This window comes from Tupaia chinensis, unplaced genomic scaffold, assembly GCF_000334495.1.
Source record: "Tupaia chinensis unplaced genomic scaffold, TupChi_1.0 Scaffold000574_1, whole genome shotgun sequence".
In the NCBI taxonomy this organism is placed as follows: Eukaryota; Metazoa; Chordata; class Mammalia; order Scandentia; family Tupaiidae; genus Tupaia; species Tupaia belangeri.
In genome coordinates, this window is record NW_006160088.1 from 581949 (window position 1) to 600659 (window position 18711).

General features: G+C 41.1%; 1 protein-coding gene across 1 annotated transcript in view; it reads right to left on the reverse strand.

The window, feature by feature from the left end:
• TRIM42 (tripartite motif containing 42) overlaps positions 1 to 14764 on the reverse strand; it is a 42386-nt gene extending 27622 nt beyond the window's left edge. Inside the window, exons 1-4 of the mRNA XM_006158193.1 lie at positions 14244 to 14764; positions 9486 to 10183; positions 6388 to 7208; positions 3410 to 3634 (exon numbers count right to left, since the gene is read on the reverse strand). Coding sequence (XP_006158255.1) covers positions 3410 to 3634; positions 6388 to 7208; positions 9486 to 10183; positions 14244 to 14584 — 2085 coding nt within the window. The 5' untranslated portion in view covers positions 14585 to 14764. The remainder of the gene's footprint in view (positions 1 to 3409; positions 3635 to 6387; positions 7209 to 9485; positions 10184 to 14243) is intronic.
• Positions 14765 to 18711: the final 3947 nt, after the last annotated feature.

Here is an 18711-nt window from a genome sequence, read left to right on the forward strand (position 1 = left end):
GGGTTAGTAAGGAGGGAAAGAGAGCATGAGCTCATGTTATTGTTGAAAGGAAATTACGTAGGATGCTAAGGCATATTTCTTTTTACCTGGTAAATATGTTTAAGACTTAACAAAATAAACTTATTTTTACTTCTTAGGGGCCAATATTACTTTGTTTCTCTGTGTGTCTGTGTCCCTTTCACCCTCATGAAAAATAAAAATAAACTTAAAACAAAGCACAAGTTTATTTTGGCACAAATAAAAAAATTAAATCCTATTCATAGTTTTCTTCTTTTTTAAAAATATGTATTTTCCATGAACTTTTTTAAGAAATCTTTTTTTTTTTAATTTTATTTTTTTAAATTAAAAAAACAAAAACAAAACTAAGACCAGCAAGTGGTATAAACTTAAAACAAAGCACAAGTTTATTTTGGCACAAATAAAAAAATTAAATCCTAAAAAAAAAAAAAAAAAAAATTCAGTGTCTGACACAGAGTCGACCTTCAAATGGGATCTTTATAAAGCTTTAAAGTTAATTTTCTTGCTGCATATATTATGTTCCACATAAAATTTCTTAAGAAACGAAGTCCTAGACTATGCAAATCAAATACAAAAGGTGTTATTTCACTTCTTTTTACAAAAGTACATATGATAGAAATATTGCATTTTGGATAAGAAATGATTCTGCTGCCTCATTGCAGCATTTTAAATAAAGCCTTTCAGGAATACCTGCATAGAACTGATGCCAAAGGAAGAAAAAATTTGATTTTATTGGAAAGAGCTGAAGTCATTACTTTTATGAAGCTTTATAAATGTCATTCAAACACACCATCTTATTTTCATTTGCTATTGAAGGCTTTACTTATGCAAATCATGACAAATGTTAAGGAAGCCAGTGTTTCCTCTGGAATGCTAATAGAACCACAAAGAAGGGAGGAAGAATTACTTCTGAAGGAAAAATCTATATTGCAGCTCCTCCAGTCAGATAAAAATGAAGCTTCCAGAAAACCTCATTAATTAGTGCTCTGCTCATTTAGAGAGCGTGTTAAAATGCAAAAGAATTGGAATGCATTTGCTTCTCTTACAGGAGGGCAAATTTAATCGCATAAACACAATTTTAGGGGGAACATTATTTCTTGACTGATTGTATAAAACACTTCTCAGCTTTCAGGCATTTTATGGTACTTTGTAATTTTTAATTTTATTTATCAATTTATTTCTTCACTCCGTAATTTAGACATTCATTCATATATTCGTTCCTTTGGTCACATTTTCACTCATGTATTCCTTCAATAACCATTAAGATGCAAAGTGCTGTGGTAAGCACAGTGGGAGAAAGACAGATGAATTAGTCGTGGATTTTGTTCTCAAAGAGTTCATAGTTTGAGAGAGATGACAAAAAAAATCTACTGAAAAACCCAACAGGGACTAAGATGGCAGGATGACATACTTGAGTCTCTCTCCCATTCCTGTCCCTAGCATCTATAAATGACAGAAGACATGCAGTTAAAAATTTCATAGCAGCACAGAGCACTCTTTGTGGTCAAGACATTTTTAAGGAGTCCCTATAAACTGAGAAGGCGAATGGAATTAGATGGAGGGACATGCTGGAAAATGTGGGAGCAGCTGTGGGGCATTTCTTGTTCTGAAGAGAAGCGCTCTGGGGCAGCTACCTGACAGAGTAACTGGCTTGCAGGCTTTCTCATCCCACTTTCTTCCCATGTGAGAAGGTCTGACCTCCGTGGAAGCAGGAGGCGTTCCTGAGGATGGGGACTCCAGAAGCACAGCATGACTGCTGGAGCTGGGATCTGACATTCAGGATGGAGGATCCCCACCAGGGAGACGTCCACTGGTTTACTGACCAGCAGCATGACCTGCCCTACTCTGCCTCTTACTTTCCTTACACGAGAAGGAGAAACCAGCAGGCTTTTTTTCCTCAAACATTTGACCAAGGAGGCAGAGTGTAGCTAGACAGATGCTACTGGGCATTGGAATTCTAAGTTCACAAAGAGATGGGCCATGATCATCAAAAACACATGCAAGCTGAAATCAGGGGGGTAGAAACTAGGAGCTAGGCAAAAATGGTGCAGATTCAGAGAGAAGAGATAGAAGGCAGAGAAAGACAGAAACAGAGATGGGGGAGGGAGAAAGGGGGGGAGAGAGATTGACGGCTTTCCAGTTCCCTTGAACTGAGAACATGCATCAGATCAAATGCATGTCCTAGAAGTGGTCTTGTGAGATTTCTCTCTTTGTATCGTAAATTCCCCCTCCTTTTTAAATGGACTTGTCTTTTTTGCTTCTGAAGAATCCCTTATTAAGACATAATCTAATATGATTCCAAAAACACTGTCATGGTTGTACAGTAAGATAGCTCTGGGCAGTCTTGATATTTTCCTTCTTTCTCTCCTTTTAATATCAATAAAATTATGCCCATGAGTGCGTGCCTCTGAGAATATAAAGAAAGCTTTGCATCACAAAGAAGACAGAAATAATCTTGTCATTTCCTTTTTAGAGCCTACCCTGACCTGCTCAGTGGTTACTCCTTGACTTTTGAGTAAGCAACTTCTTGACTCAGGTAAACAATGTGTGCATGTGTGTGTATGTGTGTGTGTGTGTGTGTGTGTGTGTGTGTGTGTACATGTGTTAGTATAAATAATTCCTAAATACTGTATGAGATTTATTTATACTAAATTTTCTCAATTGCTTGCCAGAAATTCAAGTTTAACTAGGTATCCTGTAGTTTTATTTGTTAAATCTGATACTTTATGGATGTCATTCCATTGCATGGGGATAAGACCTCTTTTTTATTTTATTATTTATTTATTTATTTAGAGGTTTTTGCTATAGGGTGCATGTGCTCGCTGGGAAGACAGAGAGAGACAGAGAGACAGAAAGTGAGAAATCACCACCCAGGGGGGATGGCCACACTGCAATCCCTTCTCCTCCATTCTCCTCTCGGGATCTTGGGCACACACGCACATGCGCCTGGCATGTGTTTAAGACAACAAGTCCGAGACTCGAACTGCGGTCAACTACGTGGGAGTCCAGCGACATAGCCATTACGCCAACTACTGGTCCCCTCATTTATTTTAGAAATCTGTCTAATACCACAATTATTTCTTGCTCTTGTCATACAACATTTGTTTACTAGACCCTGGGCACTTGGAAGGGAGGGATTATGTTTTATTTTCCTCTGAATCTATACACCCTAACACAATGCCTGGAACAAATGTTTTCTTGAATAGAACGATACTAATTCTTAGGCCTCATTTGCAAAGTCTAGTTGAGGCCAGCAGGTTCATTGGCCCCAAGTTAACATTTAGAGGCTTAGAGAGAGTCCTGTAGTGGGTTCTATGATCTCAGGGCCATCCTGACAGAGCTGCGTCCAGAACTTCTCAAGCAAATCTATCTGAGAAATCATGTGCCGTACCTTGCAGATGTCACTCCATTGGCCAGGACCGTTGTTGTTGATGGCTCTAACTTTAAACAGATATTCGGTGTTGGGTGTCAGGTTGTGCAGCTCCAGATTCTGCTGCATTATGTCCCGAATTTGCCCACAGAGCTCTGTCCGCACATTGTTAGGAGACGAAGTAACGAGTTCATAGAATTCCATCTCAAAAGAGTCCACGTCTTCTGTTGGGCATGTCCAGTAAACCTATGGGAGATGTGAATATATCAGTGTGGCCCTTGCACACACCATTCAACTTTTTTTTTTTCCCACAAAGATACATGTAGTTGAGTATCTGTTGGGTGAAATCCCCATCCCTTGTAGCTGCTGTTAACTCTGAATTAAACCATGTGTGACAGTCTTGGGAAGCCGCGTCATGGGGCCTGGCATGATACTTGTAATGAGTTTCAAGAGCAGAAGAATATTCCTCTGGCTTCTATTACTATCACTCATCATGGGGGTGATGATTATCCTCCTGACATGACTAACCAAAGTAGCTACCATTTACTGAACTCCTATCATACATTGGATTTTGTGTCATGTATTACTATCCCTAACTCATTTAATCTTTACAATCCCCTGGAAGATAGATTTATTATTCCATTTTACAGATGAGGCTCAAAAAGATTACATTTAGCAAATCCCAGTAGAATCATAGAACACTAGAAGATGAAAAATGTATTCAGAATCCTCTATGTTATTTGCAATGATATAAAGTCCAGAGAGGTGATATGATTTATTCAAGTAATAGAGAGTATATGTTTACATTCGAAGCATAAATTATCAAGTCCTGGGAAGAGGGATATATTAATAAGTGCCAATTAATAGGTGGTGTCCAAAATAAATATATTTTATAATTATGCTAGTTGTATTTTTAAACAGATAGCTTGTGTTTTTATTATCACCTTCATATATTTAAATGAGTTTATAAAATTAATTTATAATTTGGATATATAAACATTTTGATTTCTATATTTCTATAATTATGATTTCCTTTATATACACCCTAAACTTTTTATACACTTATAAACATTTTAATTTTTTTCCTGACTACTAAAAAATAATACTTATTGTCACGTACTTAAAAAACACAAGAAAATGCATAGGACAAAAACAAATATCACTCATAATCCCATACTTCAGCTAATTCATTGTTAGTTCTCTGTAATTTTTGAATACCCAGAAATATAAATACATTTAATGAATTATATTGCTTTGATTCCTGCTTTCTTTTACTTACTGATAAATGATAAAACTAACTTAAAAAATATTTTCCATGCCAAAATCCTAACTATTTGAGAGAGACAAGAGATGTCAACACAGATTTCATCTGCATTACCAAGCAGTATGATTGCTACTTAAAGGCCACAGTTCTAATACAAAGATCAGTATATATAAAAATATATTTACATTGAATACCATCGTCTGACAGTAGGTTTAGTTGTCCTGTCTTGATAATCAACGACTTAACTAGGTTGTTCTGTGTAGGTCCCTTTCTTGAGTACATCCAGGGACAACTAGTAGGTAGAATGGGGTGATTATTCTCCAAGTCCAACTATAGAGCAGACACCACTAGTCTTTTTGCTCCAGAGCAAAATCCTGCAAACTTGGAAGAGATCTGAGTTGACATGGACATGGGATATACTGCCACCCCTGAGCTAATATCACATGCACTGTAGGCCTTGTTGATCTAATATCATTTGGAAACATAGTTCAGTTGCTCATTTACAAGCATCTTGTACGTAAAGGATGAGAAACTTTGTCATGTAGGATAGCTGATAGGAGGGCATGTTCTACCTTGCAAATTATGTTCTTTCTTGGTGTGACCAAGACATAGACTATGGTGTCTCAGGAAAATGGAAAATAGAAAAGTAAAGCTTGATCTGTATCTTGCCTTAGTCTTCTTGTTTTTAGATTCCTGATGCTAAAGTATGGTCTGCAGATTGCATCATCGGCAATACCCAGAAGTCTGTGAGAAACAGAATCTTGGGTCCACTGAAACTTACTGAAACAGAATCTGCATTTTAGCAAGATCTCCCTGTGGATATTAACTTTGGAAACCACTAGTCCAGAGCAAAAAGTTTCTGGAGGGGGTATTCTCAGATTATGGGGGCAAAAGATGGGCTTTTCCATAGGGAAGCAGTCCATGGAGTGGCTTGGGAGGTGGCCTGTAGGGAACCTCAATAAGAGACAAGATAAACTGTGGTAGTATCCAGCTGCTTGTTAATATTTTTTCCTTCCTGCATTTAAATAAAGTATCCCACAAATAGTCTAGTTTAGATTTAGTTGGATTTGAAAGGTATGTTAAAGTGGAGATTAATAAGTAGAGGTACATGTCAGATCAAGATGGTCAAAGGACAGTGACGTCTTTTGAGGCCAGGTGATGGCAGTTGGGGGGTCTGTGAGAGACTATCCTCTCTACTTTCTACCTCCAAATAAAATATCAGGAGATAAGAGCTGGAATCCCTTTAGGAATTTTCCTTCCAAACCAGGAAAAGTTTGAATCTTGTCTTTAGGGAAGGCAGCAATTCAGAGGACTTACAGCTGATTCACAATGGAGCCTGTATTTCTCATTCCAATTTCTACACTCTATCTATTACAGGCATTCCTTTGGGAAATGTTACACTAGCCAAGTAGTTTCTTCAAATTACTTTGGTTCTTCACTTGAGTTTTCTTTCAATAGACAAGTTGTCTTTGAAGTGGGAGTGTGCCTTCTCAATGTACATATTTCTGACTAGGAAGGAAATATGTCTGCTGTTTGATTTAAGCCAACTTGGGTTACTGAAGGGTACAGGAACGTATCCCTTTTGAATTGAATGACCACAGGAGTCCAGAGAAGCATATTTGAATGACTAGACCCTAGAGGTCAAAGAGGTAAGTGCAGCTCTTCCTGACTACCTACTTCCTTTCTGTGACCCTCACATTACCACCTCCCTCATGGGGCCCAGAGTCTTTCTTACCTTGGCAGCTCTTGGGTATACTAGAGTCTGGTAGATAACAATTGGGCCTGGGGTCTTCACAGAGCCCTCATTGAATGAGTACCAGTTGTGGAAACTGCTGCTATTCTGTGCAGGTTGGCTTTCTGCTGTGGCACTCCAGTAGGTGTAGAGGCTGTCATTTGGTTTGGAGGGTGAGACTGACTGGGCTCTTCCATTGGCCTCCAGACCCATCTTGGTCTTCTCGCCAATGGTGTTGAAGGACAACAAAGAAGAGCTTCGTTGGTATATCTGCTGGTTGCCAAAGCTGTGGGTGCTGAAAGTGACCTTCCTGGCAATCATCATTTCTGAGTGCATGGGATAGGGGGAGGGCGAAGAGTCTCCTGAGGAGCATACCTTCTTAGGTCCCGTGGGGAAGAGCTCATGGATAGCACTGGAGAGCTCTGCAAAATCCAAAGGCATGCAATTCATTGAGTGTAGCCGGAGCTGTGGGTCAGGCCTGTAAGTGCTCTGGATGCCATCTTCAATCTGGTCTACTAGAATCTTGGCAGACTGTAGGAATGCCACTTGGCCTGTCTCCTTCAGAGCTTCCTTGGAGTAGGCTATCAGGCCATCCATTTCATTTACTTTCAGGGTTGTGACATACACGTATTTTTCAATCTCCTTCTGCCTGGACACTTCTAGATTCTCTATTTGTTCCATGATGGATTTCTCTTTCTCCTGAAGAATACTGCGCAGCTTGAGAAACCCGTTTCTGATCTCTTTTCGTTTTACCTCTTTGTCAGATTTAAAGCTGTTTTTTAAAATGTTGAATTCCATTAGGTCATTATCAATTTCATATCGGACTGTAAAACAATCAAGTTAATTACTGTTAAAATGTTCATCTTCTCAGATGTCAAAACCAATTGCAAACTATAGCAAATTACTTTGGGCTCTAAGAAAGTAAGAAAGGGAGGGAAGATACTTTGGTTGGGTTAAACAGGCTGAAATAGGTTTATGAGGTGACTCTGGCCTAACTCAGTACTCTTCTCCCTTCCTCCACCCCTACCACTTCCCTCAGGTATAACTAGTCATCCTTCCCTAGCATTCTCCTCTCTTGTAACAGGAGACCTGTAGCCTTGAGTCTAAGACTGGAAGTTCAAGACCACCCTCAGTAGTGGTTTCCACCAGATTTCACTTATCTGCAAGTTGGACTTGAGAAGAGGTAAAGTCACAAAGTGACGGAGCCCTGCTTTTCCTTGTAGGAAAGCTAATATTCTGAAGGAGTAGAAGCTTCTGATGACTACTTTAAAATTCTGCCTTGGGACGAGCAGATGGCATAGTTAGTGGTTAAGGACTGGGCACCCACATGGCTGATGGTGGTTCAACTTGAACATCACACCAGGTGCATGTGTGTGCATGCCCAGAACCCCAGAAGGAGAATGGAGAAGAAGGGAGTGGGGCATGGCCATCCCCCCTGGTGGGGTGATTTCTCACTTTCCGCCCTCACTGTCTTGTTCTGGTGAGTGACATGCTCTCTAAAAATAAAAATTCTACCTTTCCTCATTTACGGATAGTCCAGTGTTAAGACAACAGTGGGAGACCCGCAAAGTTCTCCTCCCTTGGTGTTTCAGCTTTGTTGCCTCTCTTGCCCTTCCCCTATCCCTTTTCAAGAAAGAGTCTGCTGTTGCAGTTTAAGGATGACCAATTCACGCTGGAACCTCTCACATGGTATTTGGAGTTCAGTCAGTCAGTCTTTCAATGAACATGTATTGGACCTGTTCTAGACTGCATGCCTTTACAGGTACTAGGGATACAGGTATGAATAAGAGAGGGTGCCTTTGTTCAAAATACTTGTAAATCTTTCAATATTGTGGTCGAAGGATGCTATGGCAGAATAAGTGCGTGCACATCTCCACCTGTGAAATCAACACTTTTGTTGGCTCTAAATTGTTTCGGGCATTAGACAGCAATTTGAAGACTGTCAACTTGCTTCAGTATAGGACATATCTTCTGTAAACCTATGTTATAGATAAGGCCCTTCCCAGGCCAACTCTGTAGTGAACTGATATGCTATAATCATACCAAATTTTACTCAGGAGTGAGGTGGCCAAATAGTTTTGTACTCGGTTCTTAATCTCATCCTGGGTCCTTAGGATGCTGGACTTCTACTAGAGGTCCCATAATGCAGCAGTTAAACACTGTGCATAGGGAACCTGATCCCACATGACTGACCATGATTCAAATCCCAGCTCTGAGGCTTACTGGGCATGTGTGTACTTATGGCTAAAATTCTGAAGGGATGAAGAAATGGAGAAAAACAGGGACCACAGCTGACTGGGTTGTCCCTACAACTAGGGTGTGCAGAGGTGATCAGAAGGTGTTTATTGAATGAAAGCTGTTCTTTCCTGTTTTCTAACATCTCCAGAGTGAATGTCAACACTGTTCCTCTCTGGCCAGCACCCCGAAGTCCTCTTTTCCTCTGCACACCTCCTCTCTCACATTGGCCCAGGAGGAATGAGGCAATGCAGGTGGGAGCTGAGTGGGAAAGTACTAGCATGTAATTTCAGTGGTGTGAGAAGTGCTCCTTCCCCATCCCAAATACAAGTCCTACTGTGACTTATGGTAGCTGAAATCCCACTTTATGCATCAGTATCTCTGACTATTCAACAGTTACCCACTGTCAGAGATACTTGGCTAGGGAATTCCTTGCTTTGTTAGGGATTAGTTAAGCTCATATAGAGCAAAGTCCTGAGAGGTAGGATGAAAGTCTCTTAGATGAGAAGGAAGAGGCAGTGTCAGGAGAGAAAGAAAAAGAGGAAGCCAGAAGTGCCCCCACTCCCAAACCTTACAAATATGACAGCTTTGCAAGAGCTGATCTTGCAGCAAAGTCAAACCAAGTTCTCTTTTAGGTGATGTACTTACAATTAGCTACTATTTATTAAAAATTTATATGGACCAGATCCATATATTATCATCTATTACACATGTCATGGACCAGATCCATATATTATCATATATTACATATATCTTCCCACCTAGGCAAAGTTAAGACTCTCACTAAACAGATCACTCCAAGCCATTTTCTCCAGCAGTTCCTGAATCAGGGATGACTCTGGAGGGATAGAGGAGGGGACTAAGACCTGCTTTGAACTTGGCAATGGCACTGAAGAGTGCAGCGGCCCTCTCGGAGCAGGCGTCGATGAGGCTGATGGTGTCGTGGCCACTGTGGAAAGCGATCTTGCAGAAGGTGCAGAGCAATTCGTTGTCGCTGCGGCAGTACTCGTTGATACGGCTGGATGGGTGGTGGATGCAGATCTTCTCATCCTGGTCCTCGGCACTGGTGTCCACAAAGACATGGTCCTGCATGGCCACGTCCGAGTGGAAGGCCTTGAGGCAGTCATTGCATAGGTTGAGGCGGCAGGTGATGCAGCGCTTGTAGGCAATGCGACGGCTGCGGCAGACCTGGCAGAGGATGGGTCCGGAGGAGCGGTCGAAGCGCCACTTGAGGTAGCCGTGCTGCTGCATGTAGCGCTTGGTGAGGCGCCCGCGCAAGTAGTTCTCGGGCAGCTGCATCTTGTGGCTGTAGGGCATGCAGTGAGAGCGGTTGCACACTGGGCAGATGAGGATGAAGAAGTTCTCGGTGACCTCGGCGTGCTTTTGCAGCTGCCGCAGGCACTTCTCACACAGGCTGTGGTTGCAGGGCAGCATAAACGAGTGCAGACGCAGCCGGCCGCACATGGGGCAGGAGAGATGGTTGACCAGGTGGCTGCTCGCTGGCATAGATTTCAGCTCATCGATCCTCGTGTCACTGCTCCCAATGTGCAGCGCGGTCTTGGAGCTGAAACGAGAAGCAAATTCAGGGCTTCAGGGCCAGACTCAAGAACTTCGTTTGCCTCCAGGACCGTGAAAGAACTTCCGGTCACTGAGAGGAAGTCAGTCCATGCGGTGATGAGCAGCGTGAACCTGGCTATGAACTTGCTTCCGCCATCTTTTAGCGGGAGGACCACTGGATGACCTCAGGTAAGTTAATTAACCTCTCTCTGCCTGTTTTCTTATAAAGTTACTATCTGTATCATAGACTTTCTTGTTGAGAATTAACATAGAATTTAATACCTGTAAGGCCAGAGAGCAGTCCCTGGAATACATTAAGTGCTCTACAATGGCTTTTTGTCATTTTTGAGTGAAAAAATGATAACAAAAACAACGAAAAAGTCAGCTAGACCTTGGTGTTCTGTTGGACCTCAATTCCAGACAGAGCACCAACACCAGACAAGGCCACTCTACCTCTGATGGCTCAAAGCAGTAATAAGACCCCTTCATAATATTTGAACTTAGGCAAGAACTTTGTTCAAACCACAAAAATGACCAACCATCTTGCTCCTAGTCAATGGGAGGGACTATGCTTTTTTCCCTTTCTTTTACCAATCAGAGCTAGAGGCTCATTCTGTTCTCATCTTCTAGAAAGATTTGTTAACATGCCCAGTAGGAAATTTACCCCACATCCTTACCTAATATGATTCAAATCCTGTGACAACTTACTGGTACCTCTTATTGAGCAACCTCACCCTTGTCTGTAGTATATATTCACATTTGTTGCAATGAATCAATAAATTCAGTCTTGTCCCAACCTAGTTGTGTTCTCAGTGGTTTTTATCTGATGGGTATTGACATTATTAATATTATCATATTAGGATAGAACACAAGAGAGTAGAAAAGTGTCTTTCCTAGGACATTAGTAGGTCAATGCCTAAATCAGGCCTAGAACCTGTGTTATCTTATTACCAGATTATTACTATTATAGTATTAATAATAAGTAATGGCTGAGGGTCTGGGCCCTAGGGGTAGGCTGTGTAAGATGAAATGCACTTTAGAGGTGCACCTTGGAGATGAGTACCTTTACCCTGCTCACCCTCCGTTTTCTTGTCTGTAAATCAAAGCTCACACTACTACTGCCTCTGTGAGGGTTTTAGAGTTTAAACGAGATAATCCATGATAAGTGCTTAACTTTTGGTTTACAGTAAGCATTCTCCAAATATGGCCCCTTCTGTTACTAGCCAGCTAATTTTCACAGCAGAAGAGGAAACCACAGTAGAAGGAAATAGTGGTCAAGTCCATACACTAGGGTGTGTATGTTCTTTCTTGTCTACTGTCTGAGGCTGATTTCAAATATTTAATTATAAGAACTATGAAAGAATTAAAAGCATATTTGTAAAATTCAAGTGCATGTTCTAAGAAGTAACAATCAGGGCAGAAAGAGTGTATGAATATAGATGAATATAGATGCAGTGGTTAATGTGCTGCTCAAGAGAAGCCAGATCCCACATGGCAACCATAGTTCAAGTCCCTGACCCAGTCAGCCTGAAACATGTGGGGCTTGTGCAGGATGTCCAAGATTTAATGGACCTGAGGATTGGAGGATAGGGATTATGGCATGGCCAGTCCCTGGGGAGGGGGAGGGTTGCTTCTCTCTCTCTCTCTGTCTTTACCTTCTTTTTCTCTGATTTTCATGTGTGTATGCATGTGCACTCTCTTTATCATGAATAAAAAAAATAAATGAATGAACTGTGGGAATGGAGGTATAAACAAACCCACAATTTGTCGCTGTTTTTATCTCTTCTCTTTTGCTCACATTAGTGATGTTTGAGTGTTGCTCTTGACATCATAGCTGTGTTTATTCTCCTTTTTTCCTTCACGTGTTTTCTATATTTCCCAGTATCTTTCTGCACTCTCTTGGCCAGGGACATATGTCTTAGAGCCTAAATAGTCAAAGGTGCTTTCCAAGCACACTGAAAATGGAATGGTCCCGTAGTGTGTAGGCTAGAGTGTAGTGTCCCCTAGAGTGTAGGCTCAGACCTGAAAAGCTCGTCCCTTAAGGATTTGATTGCTGGGCTCCAGGCCAGCCAATCTCAATATTCTCAGCTTTCTCACTTCCTTGCTTTTCTAGCTTTCTGCTTGGGCAGTGGGTCATCTGGAGGTGCAGGTCAATTGTACATGTGGTTGCTGAATGGAATACTGTAGTCTGACAAAAAGGTAGGACTCTGGGAATCAAGGAGCAATGTTAAAGGGAGGGGAGAAAGCCTAAGTAATCAGTAAAAATGGATACAGGGAGGAAGGTGATGCAGCAAGAGAAAGAAAGCACAGGACTAAGAGACAGATGTCAATGACCAGTGAGCTGTGGTAGAGGTGACAAGGAAGTGAGAAAAAGAGTAGGATCCAGAGGGATGAATGAGGCCAGAACGAAAGAGGCAGAGCAAGCTGCTGAGCGAAAAGTGATGTAAGAGGCAGGAGAGGCCTGGTGGAAGACGACGTCTGTGTACCCTTGACGCTCATCAAGGCATACCCGCCCATTCTCCAAAAGCCTCCAGTTTGCACTAGACACGAAGTGACCATGGGCCTATTCCAAACAGTCATCAACAGGCTGCCCAGCAGCTTTGTCTTGTTTAAAAATATTAGTAGTTGAGGAATATTTTGGGGTGATTTCACTGCACATCAAAGTTTGGAAACTCTGATGGCTTAAATCATCTTTTCAAAGCACCAATTTCAACCTTCCCCTGTCGAAATGGGGTCAGTGACTGTTCACTGGCAACGTGCAGAGAATAGGGCAATTGAGAAGAGGGGCAAGTATAGACGCTACTTTTCACACATTAGAATTTCTGGACTTGCAGCCAGATTCTCTGGATTCTCTATTCATGCAAATCTTGAGAGGACCATGGGTGAGGATTAACATTTATTAAGCATCTACTGAGGGCTTAATTCCAAGATGGACCCTATCCTTCCCCTGCATTTACCAGACCTGGGCTCACAGAATTTCTTTTCCAGCTTTGGAAGCCTTCCAACTTGCCTCTCATTTTTCTGCCTTCTATAATTTTGGCATTTTGGAGTGCTGAGCTATGATCTTCCCCCCATAAGTCTTCCCTGTTATTTTGGGCTCAAGTGTGATGTGAAAAGTCTAGTTTTGCAGAGCAGGAAAAGGATATGTAGTGCCTGATAGATGGAGGACTCATCTCTGAATGAGTAATTGAGACCCTGAGTGCCATGACTTCTGGATGGGAAAGAAGAGAAGGCTAGAAAGAGTTCATTTAGGGGCCAGCAGGTGGCATGGTAGTTACGGTGCTAGACTCTCAACATGGCAAATCACAGTTTGAGTCCCAGACCTGGTAGCTTGCTTTGTCACTTTTTCTCGTGAGTGCATGTGCCCTATAGCAAACTAAAAAATAGGAATAAATAAAGTAAAATAAATAATTCTTTTTTAAAAAAGAGTTCATTTAAGAGGGTCTGGGGTACTTATTTATATAGATCATTGGGACTCAAAGTTCTTACGTTTCCAATGAATGTTGCAAATAACAAGAGTTCCTTTTGTATTGTATGACAGATGACAAAATACACATGTTAATCTTCATTCCTATCATATTATGGCAGATATTATTGACTCTATTTTGTAGACCAGCATTTTAAAGTTAACAGCACAAACAGGTTCAAATCCTGACTCTGCATCTTACTAGCTGTACAATCTTGGGTAACTTAACCTCTCAAAGGTTCCGTTTCCTCTTGGCTATGATGGGCATGTGTATGGGGAAGGTGGTTAACTGTGTTCATGCCTGCAGAGGTTGGAAAATTGCTTAGGCACTGAGCATTAGCTGCTACTATTCTGTACAGACAAGAGAGCTGGGGTTCAGAAGAGTGATGTGCTCGTTTACATAGCAGAGCTTGGACTTAGAACTCAGGGTCTGTGCACAGTTAGTGACTGTTTAGAATACACTTCATTGCTATACAGTTTTTGGCCCCCCTTTTTTTTTCAGATAGGCAAGTGGACTCAGGGGAACACCGGCCTGGCCTGTAGACCCCACAGCTGGCACAGGGTTCCGTCTTGCTGAGCCAGTGTGCTGCCCAGCACTTACGAGGTGCGGATGCTTCTGAGGCGGCCCCTGCGGAAGGTGATCGTGACATTGCGGCAGCAGCGGCTCTCGTAGTAGTAGCACTTGACATTGCTGCTGGCGGTGCAGCAGCACTTGCAGTTGGGATCATTGGCCCAGGAACAGCAACACCAGTGGCAGTTAGGGTTCTCGGCACAGGTGCAGTGGCAACACTGGCAGTTCCGCTCGTCTTTGTAGGGGCAGGGGAAGCAGGTGCAGTTCCGCTCTGAGGTGAAGATGAACTTGCAGCACAGACAGGAGCATAACTGAGGACAACATCTCTCCCATGTACAGCATGGAGAGCAGACACACATGGCAGTCTCCATGGCGCCTACATGGTTGCCACCTGCCCCCTAGGGCTCTTGACACGTCCTCTACCAGAATCTTGCTGTCAGTCCTCCAGTGACGGGGGCCCTCCTCCTCCTCCTGGTGAGGCCGTCAGCTTGGGAGTTGCAAGAAGCTGACCTTTAGGAGGCCTTCACAGGTGGTGTCCCTTCCTATGAGGAAGCTCGTGGGCTGGCATTGACCTATATCAGTCTGAGGGCATCTGCTTATGTCACAATTGCTGTCTCCCCACCATATCTCACCATGCTGGATAGATAGGAGGATGAGACTTGGAGGGTGTTGGGAAGTGGGTTGATGGACACCCCATGCTTCCGTAGGACCAGCTTCAGAGGAATGGTGAGCCTTCTGGAGATTTGGCTGTCCTTTGTCACCTTTTGGGTAGATTCCAGAAGCTATTTCTCTTTGCCTGAAACTTGGGCAACTTGATTTCAGGGTGTGTCTTCATAGATTGAAAGGCCTGGGCGTGATTAATTGGAAAAGTAGATCGACAGGATTTTCCTCTCCACAGGCTTTTCTTGTATGGATAGAACTCTTTATTTGATAACAAATTGCAGTGTTTACAAATAATAGCAATGACACATTTAAAGAGATATGACCCTTTGGAGAAAGGATGAAAGGAACAAAGGACATACGTTTCCTCGGCCACTTCTGGCAGTCATTGATTTTGTCATTGCTGCATGGTCACTGCTTGTTTTCATGAGGCTTCATGCACACATTACTCTATTTCTTAGCTTGTCTATGGCTTCATGGACATTTGGCTGGGGCTCTGTTTCCTTCCCTCCACCCTAATCTAACCACTGCATCCCTTTAATCAAGAGGCTAGAACTGCATGTGAGAATTTAACTGTTCTGCTACTATATGCTCCAGCTCCTTAGAAACAAGACTATCTATTTTAGAGAGATTTTCACTTTCCACTTTACGCAGCTTGCAGAGATTAAAACAGCAGAAATTTCACAGTCATCCCTCACCGTAGTATGAACACTGTCTCATTATCTTTCCAAAAAGGAGCAGAAGTGAGAGCTGAATTTGGCCACAGGCGTTTATTGCATAATTTAATCTCTCTCCCTATGACTATCACCTTTATAAGAAATTATTCACTGAGTGTAACAGGGCCAGCTACACATAGATTTTAGGTTGCTAGAAATGGAAATCTTAGATCTCGGTGTAGGTATGCTGTCTGTTTTGAGAGATACTACTAAATTGCTTTCTCAGATGAATGTCTTAGTTTACATTAACATCAGTAGCAGATGAGAGACACATTTTCCCCACATACTTGTCTGAACTCGATTTTATCAAAATTCTTCCTCAATGTTCAGGCACAGAAGGTCAAGTTGCATTTCCACATTTATGGTGCATTTTCATCATTGGTCTCTGTATGCTCTCTCTCTTTCTATGTATGTATGTATGTATATATATATATATAAAACTGAGATATACTTTACATACCATAAATTCACCATTGCAGTGAATGGTTTTCAGAACATTCATACAGTTATACAACTATCACTACTGTCCAATTTCAAAACATTTTTATCACACCCAAAAGACACCTGGTGGCAGTAACTCCCCACTCTCTCTTTCCTTCAGCCTTTGGCAAACAATCTACTTTCGCTGTTTATGGGTCTGCCTATTCTGGACATTTCATATAAATGGAACTAGATAATATGTGGGTTTTGTGTCTACCTTTTTTACTTAACATGATATTTTCAAGGTTCATCCGTGTTGTACCATGTATCAATATTTAATTTTTTAGTGGCTGAATAATAGCATATGGATATAGTGCATTTTGTTTAATCAGTTGTGGGTTGATGGATATTTGGATAGTTTCCACGTTTTTGCTATTATAAATGAATTTTTTATTTAAAAATTTTGTAAGTTACACTACTCACTATACCTCTTTACTGTGAGCATTTGTGTACAAGCTTTTGTATGAACATGTTTTCAAATCTCTCGGGTATAAACCTAGGAATTGAATTGCTGAGTCATATGGTAACTCTGTTGAGCTTTTTGAAGAAATGACAAATGGTTTCCAAAGTGGTTGCACAATTTTACATATCAACTAGCTATGTACGAGAGTTACAATTTATTTACTTTCTTACTAATATTGTTAGTGTCCTTTTTCCCTCCTGACTATAGACATCATAGTTGGTATGAAGCAGAATCTCATTGTGGTTAGATTTAAATTTTTCTGATGAGTAATGATGTCGAGAATCTTTCCCTGTGCTTATTGGCTATTTTTATATTTTCTTTGGAGAAATATCTATTTAATTTCTTTGTCCATTTTTAAAATAAAGCTATTTTAATTTTTATTGCTAAGTTCTAAGAACTGTTTTTAGAATCCAGGTACTAGTCCCTTACCAGATAAAGGATTTGCAATAATCTCCATTGTATAGGTTGTAGTATTATTTTTTTAATTGCTGGAGGGAGGAGTGTGTTCTTATCAGAGACATACAGACACAAAGAGAGAGAAAATGCACCCCTCTAATGGGGAATGGTTATAATGCAATTTCTTCTCCATTTCTCCATCCTGTCAGGATGTTGGGGATATATATACACACACTCCCAGTGTGTTTTTCAAGCCACTGGTGCTGGGATTTGAATTGTGGTCAGCCATGTGGTATTTGGCTCCCTTAACCACTAGGTCATAGGGACAGTCCTATTTTCATTTTTCTATAGTGTCCTTTGAAGCACAAAATTTTTTTGATTTTATCTTTTGTTTTGTTTTGTTTTATTGCCAAAGGATACATGTACTTGTGAGTGAGAGAGAGAGAAAGCACCTTTCAATGAGGCATGGTCATACTGCAAACTCTTCTTTTCCATTTCTCCATTCAGTTGGGATTTTGGGAATGCATGCACATGCAAGTTACCAGGATTGGGATTCAAACTTGCGGTTGGTCATGTGGGGTCTAGTTCCCTTAACTGGATTATAGGACTGGCCCAGGTTTTTATTTTGATAAAGCCTGATTTATTTATATGTATATTTAGTAGCTTGCCCTTTTGATGTGACTTAAAATACTGCCTAATCCAGTCATAAAGATTTATATCAATGTTATTTCTTAATAGTTTTATACTTTGAGCTCTTACATTAAGGTCTTTGATTCATTTTGAATTAATTTTTGTATTTGGTGGAAGGTAGGAGTTCAGTTTCATCCTTTTGTATGTGTACGTTTAATTTCTCTAGCACCATTTGTTAAAAAGACTAAATTTTCCCAATGAATGGTCTAAAATCCTTGTTAAAAATCAGTTGATTATAGGCATATGTTTACTGGACTCTAAGTTATATTTCTTTTATCTAAATGTCTATTCTTATGCCAACCACACTTTTTTTTTTGAGAGGTTTTTGCTATAGGGCATATGCGCTTGCCAGAAAGAGAGAGAGAGAGAGTGCGCTGGCGAGAGAGAGAGAGAGAGAGAGAGAGAGAGAGAGAGAGAGAGAGAGAAATATCACCCTCCAGGGGGATGGCCACGCTGCAATCCCTTCTCCTCCATTCTCCTCTCGGGATCTTGGGCACACATGCACACGTGTCTGGCGTGAATTTTAGCCACTGGGTCTGGAACTCGAACTGCTGAGTTCAGCGCCATAGCCATTACACTAACTGCTTGTCCCGCCAACCACACTGTTTTGATTATTGCAGCTAGGTAGTAAGTTTTGAAATTTCTCCACTTTTGTTTTTTGAAGATTGTCTTGGATAGTCTGTATTCCTTGTATTTATCCCTATAAATTTTATGATCAACTCTACTGTTTTGCACAAAGGTTCATTAAAATCTTGGTAATGATCACTTTGAATTTGTCTACCAATTTGAGAAATATTGCCATCTTATTAAGGGTGTCAGTTCATGAACATGAAGTATTTTCCATTTACTTAGGTCTTTAATTTCTTTCAATGATATTTTGTAGTTTTCAGTACATAGGTCTTACACTTTTATGGTCAAGTTTATTTCTAAGTATTTTATTCATTCGATGCTACTATAGATGGAATTGTGTGTGTGTGTGTGTGTGTGTGTGTGTGTGTTTCCTTTAAAATATGTTTTTTTTAATTGCCAGAAGGTGCCTCAGGGGTCAGAATTTGAACTACAATTGGTCGTGTGTGATTCAGCTTCTTTAAAC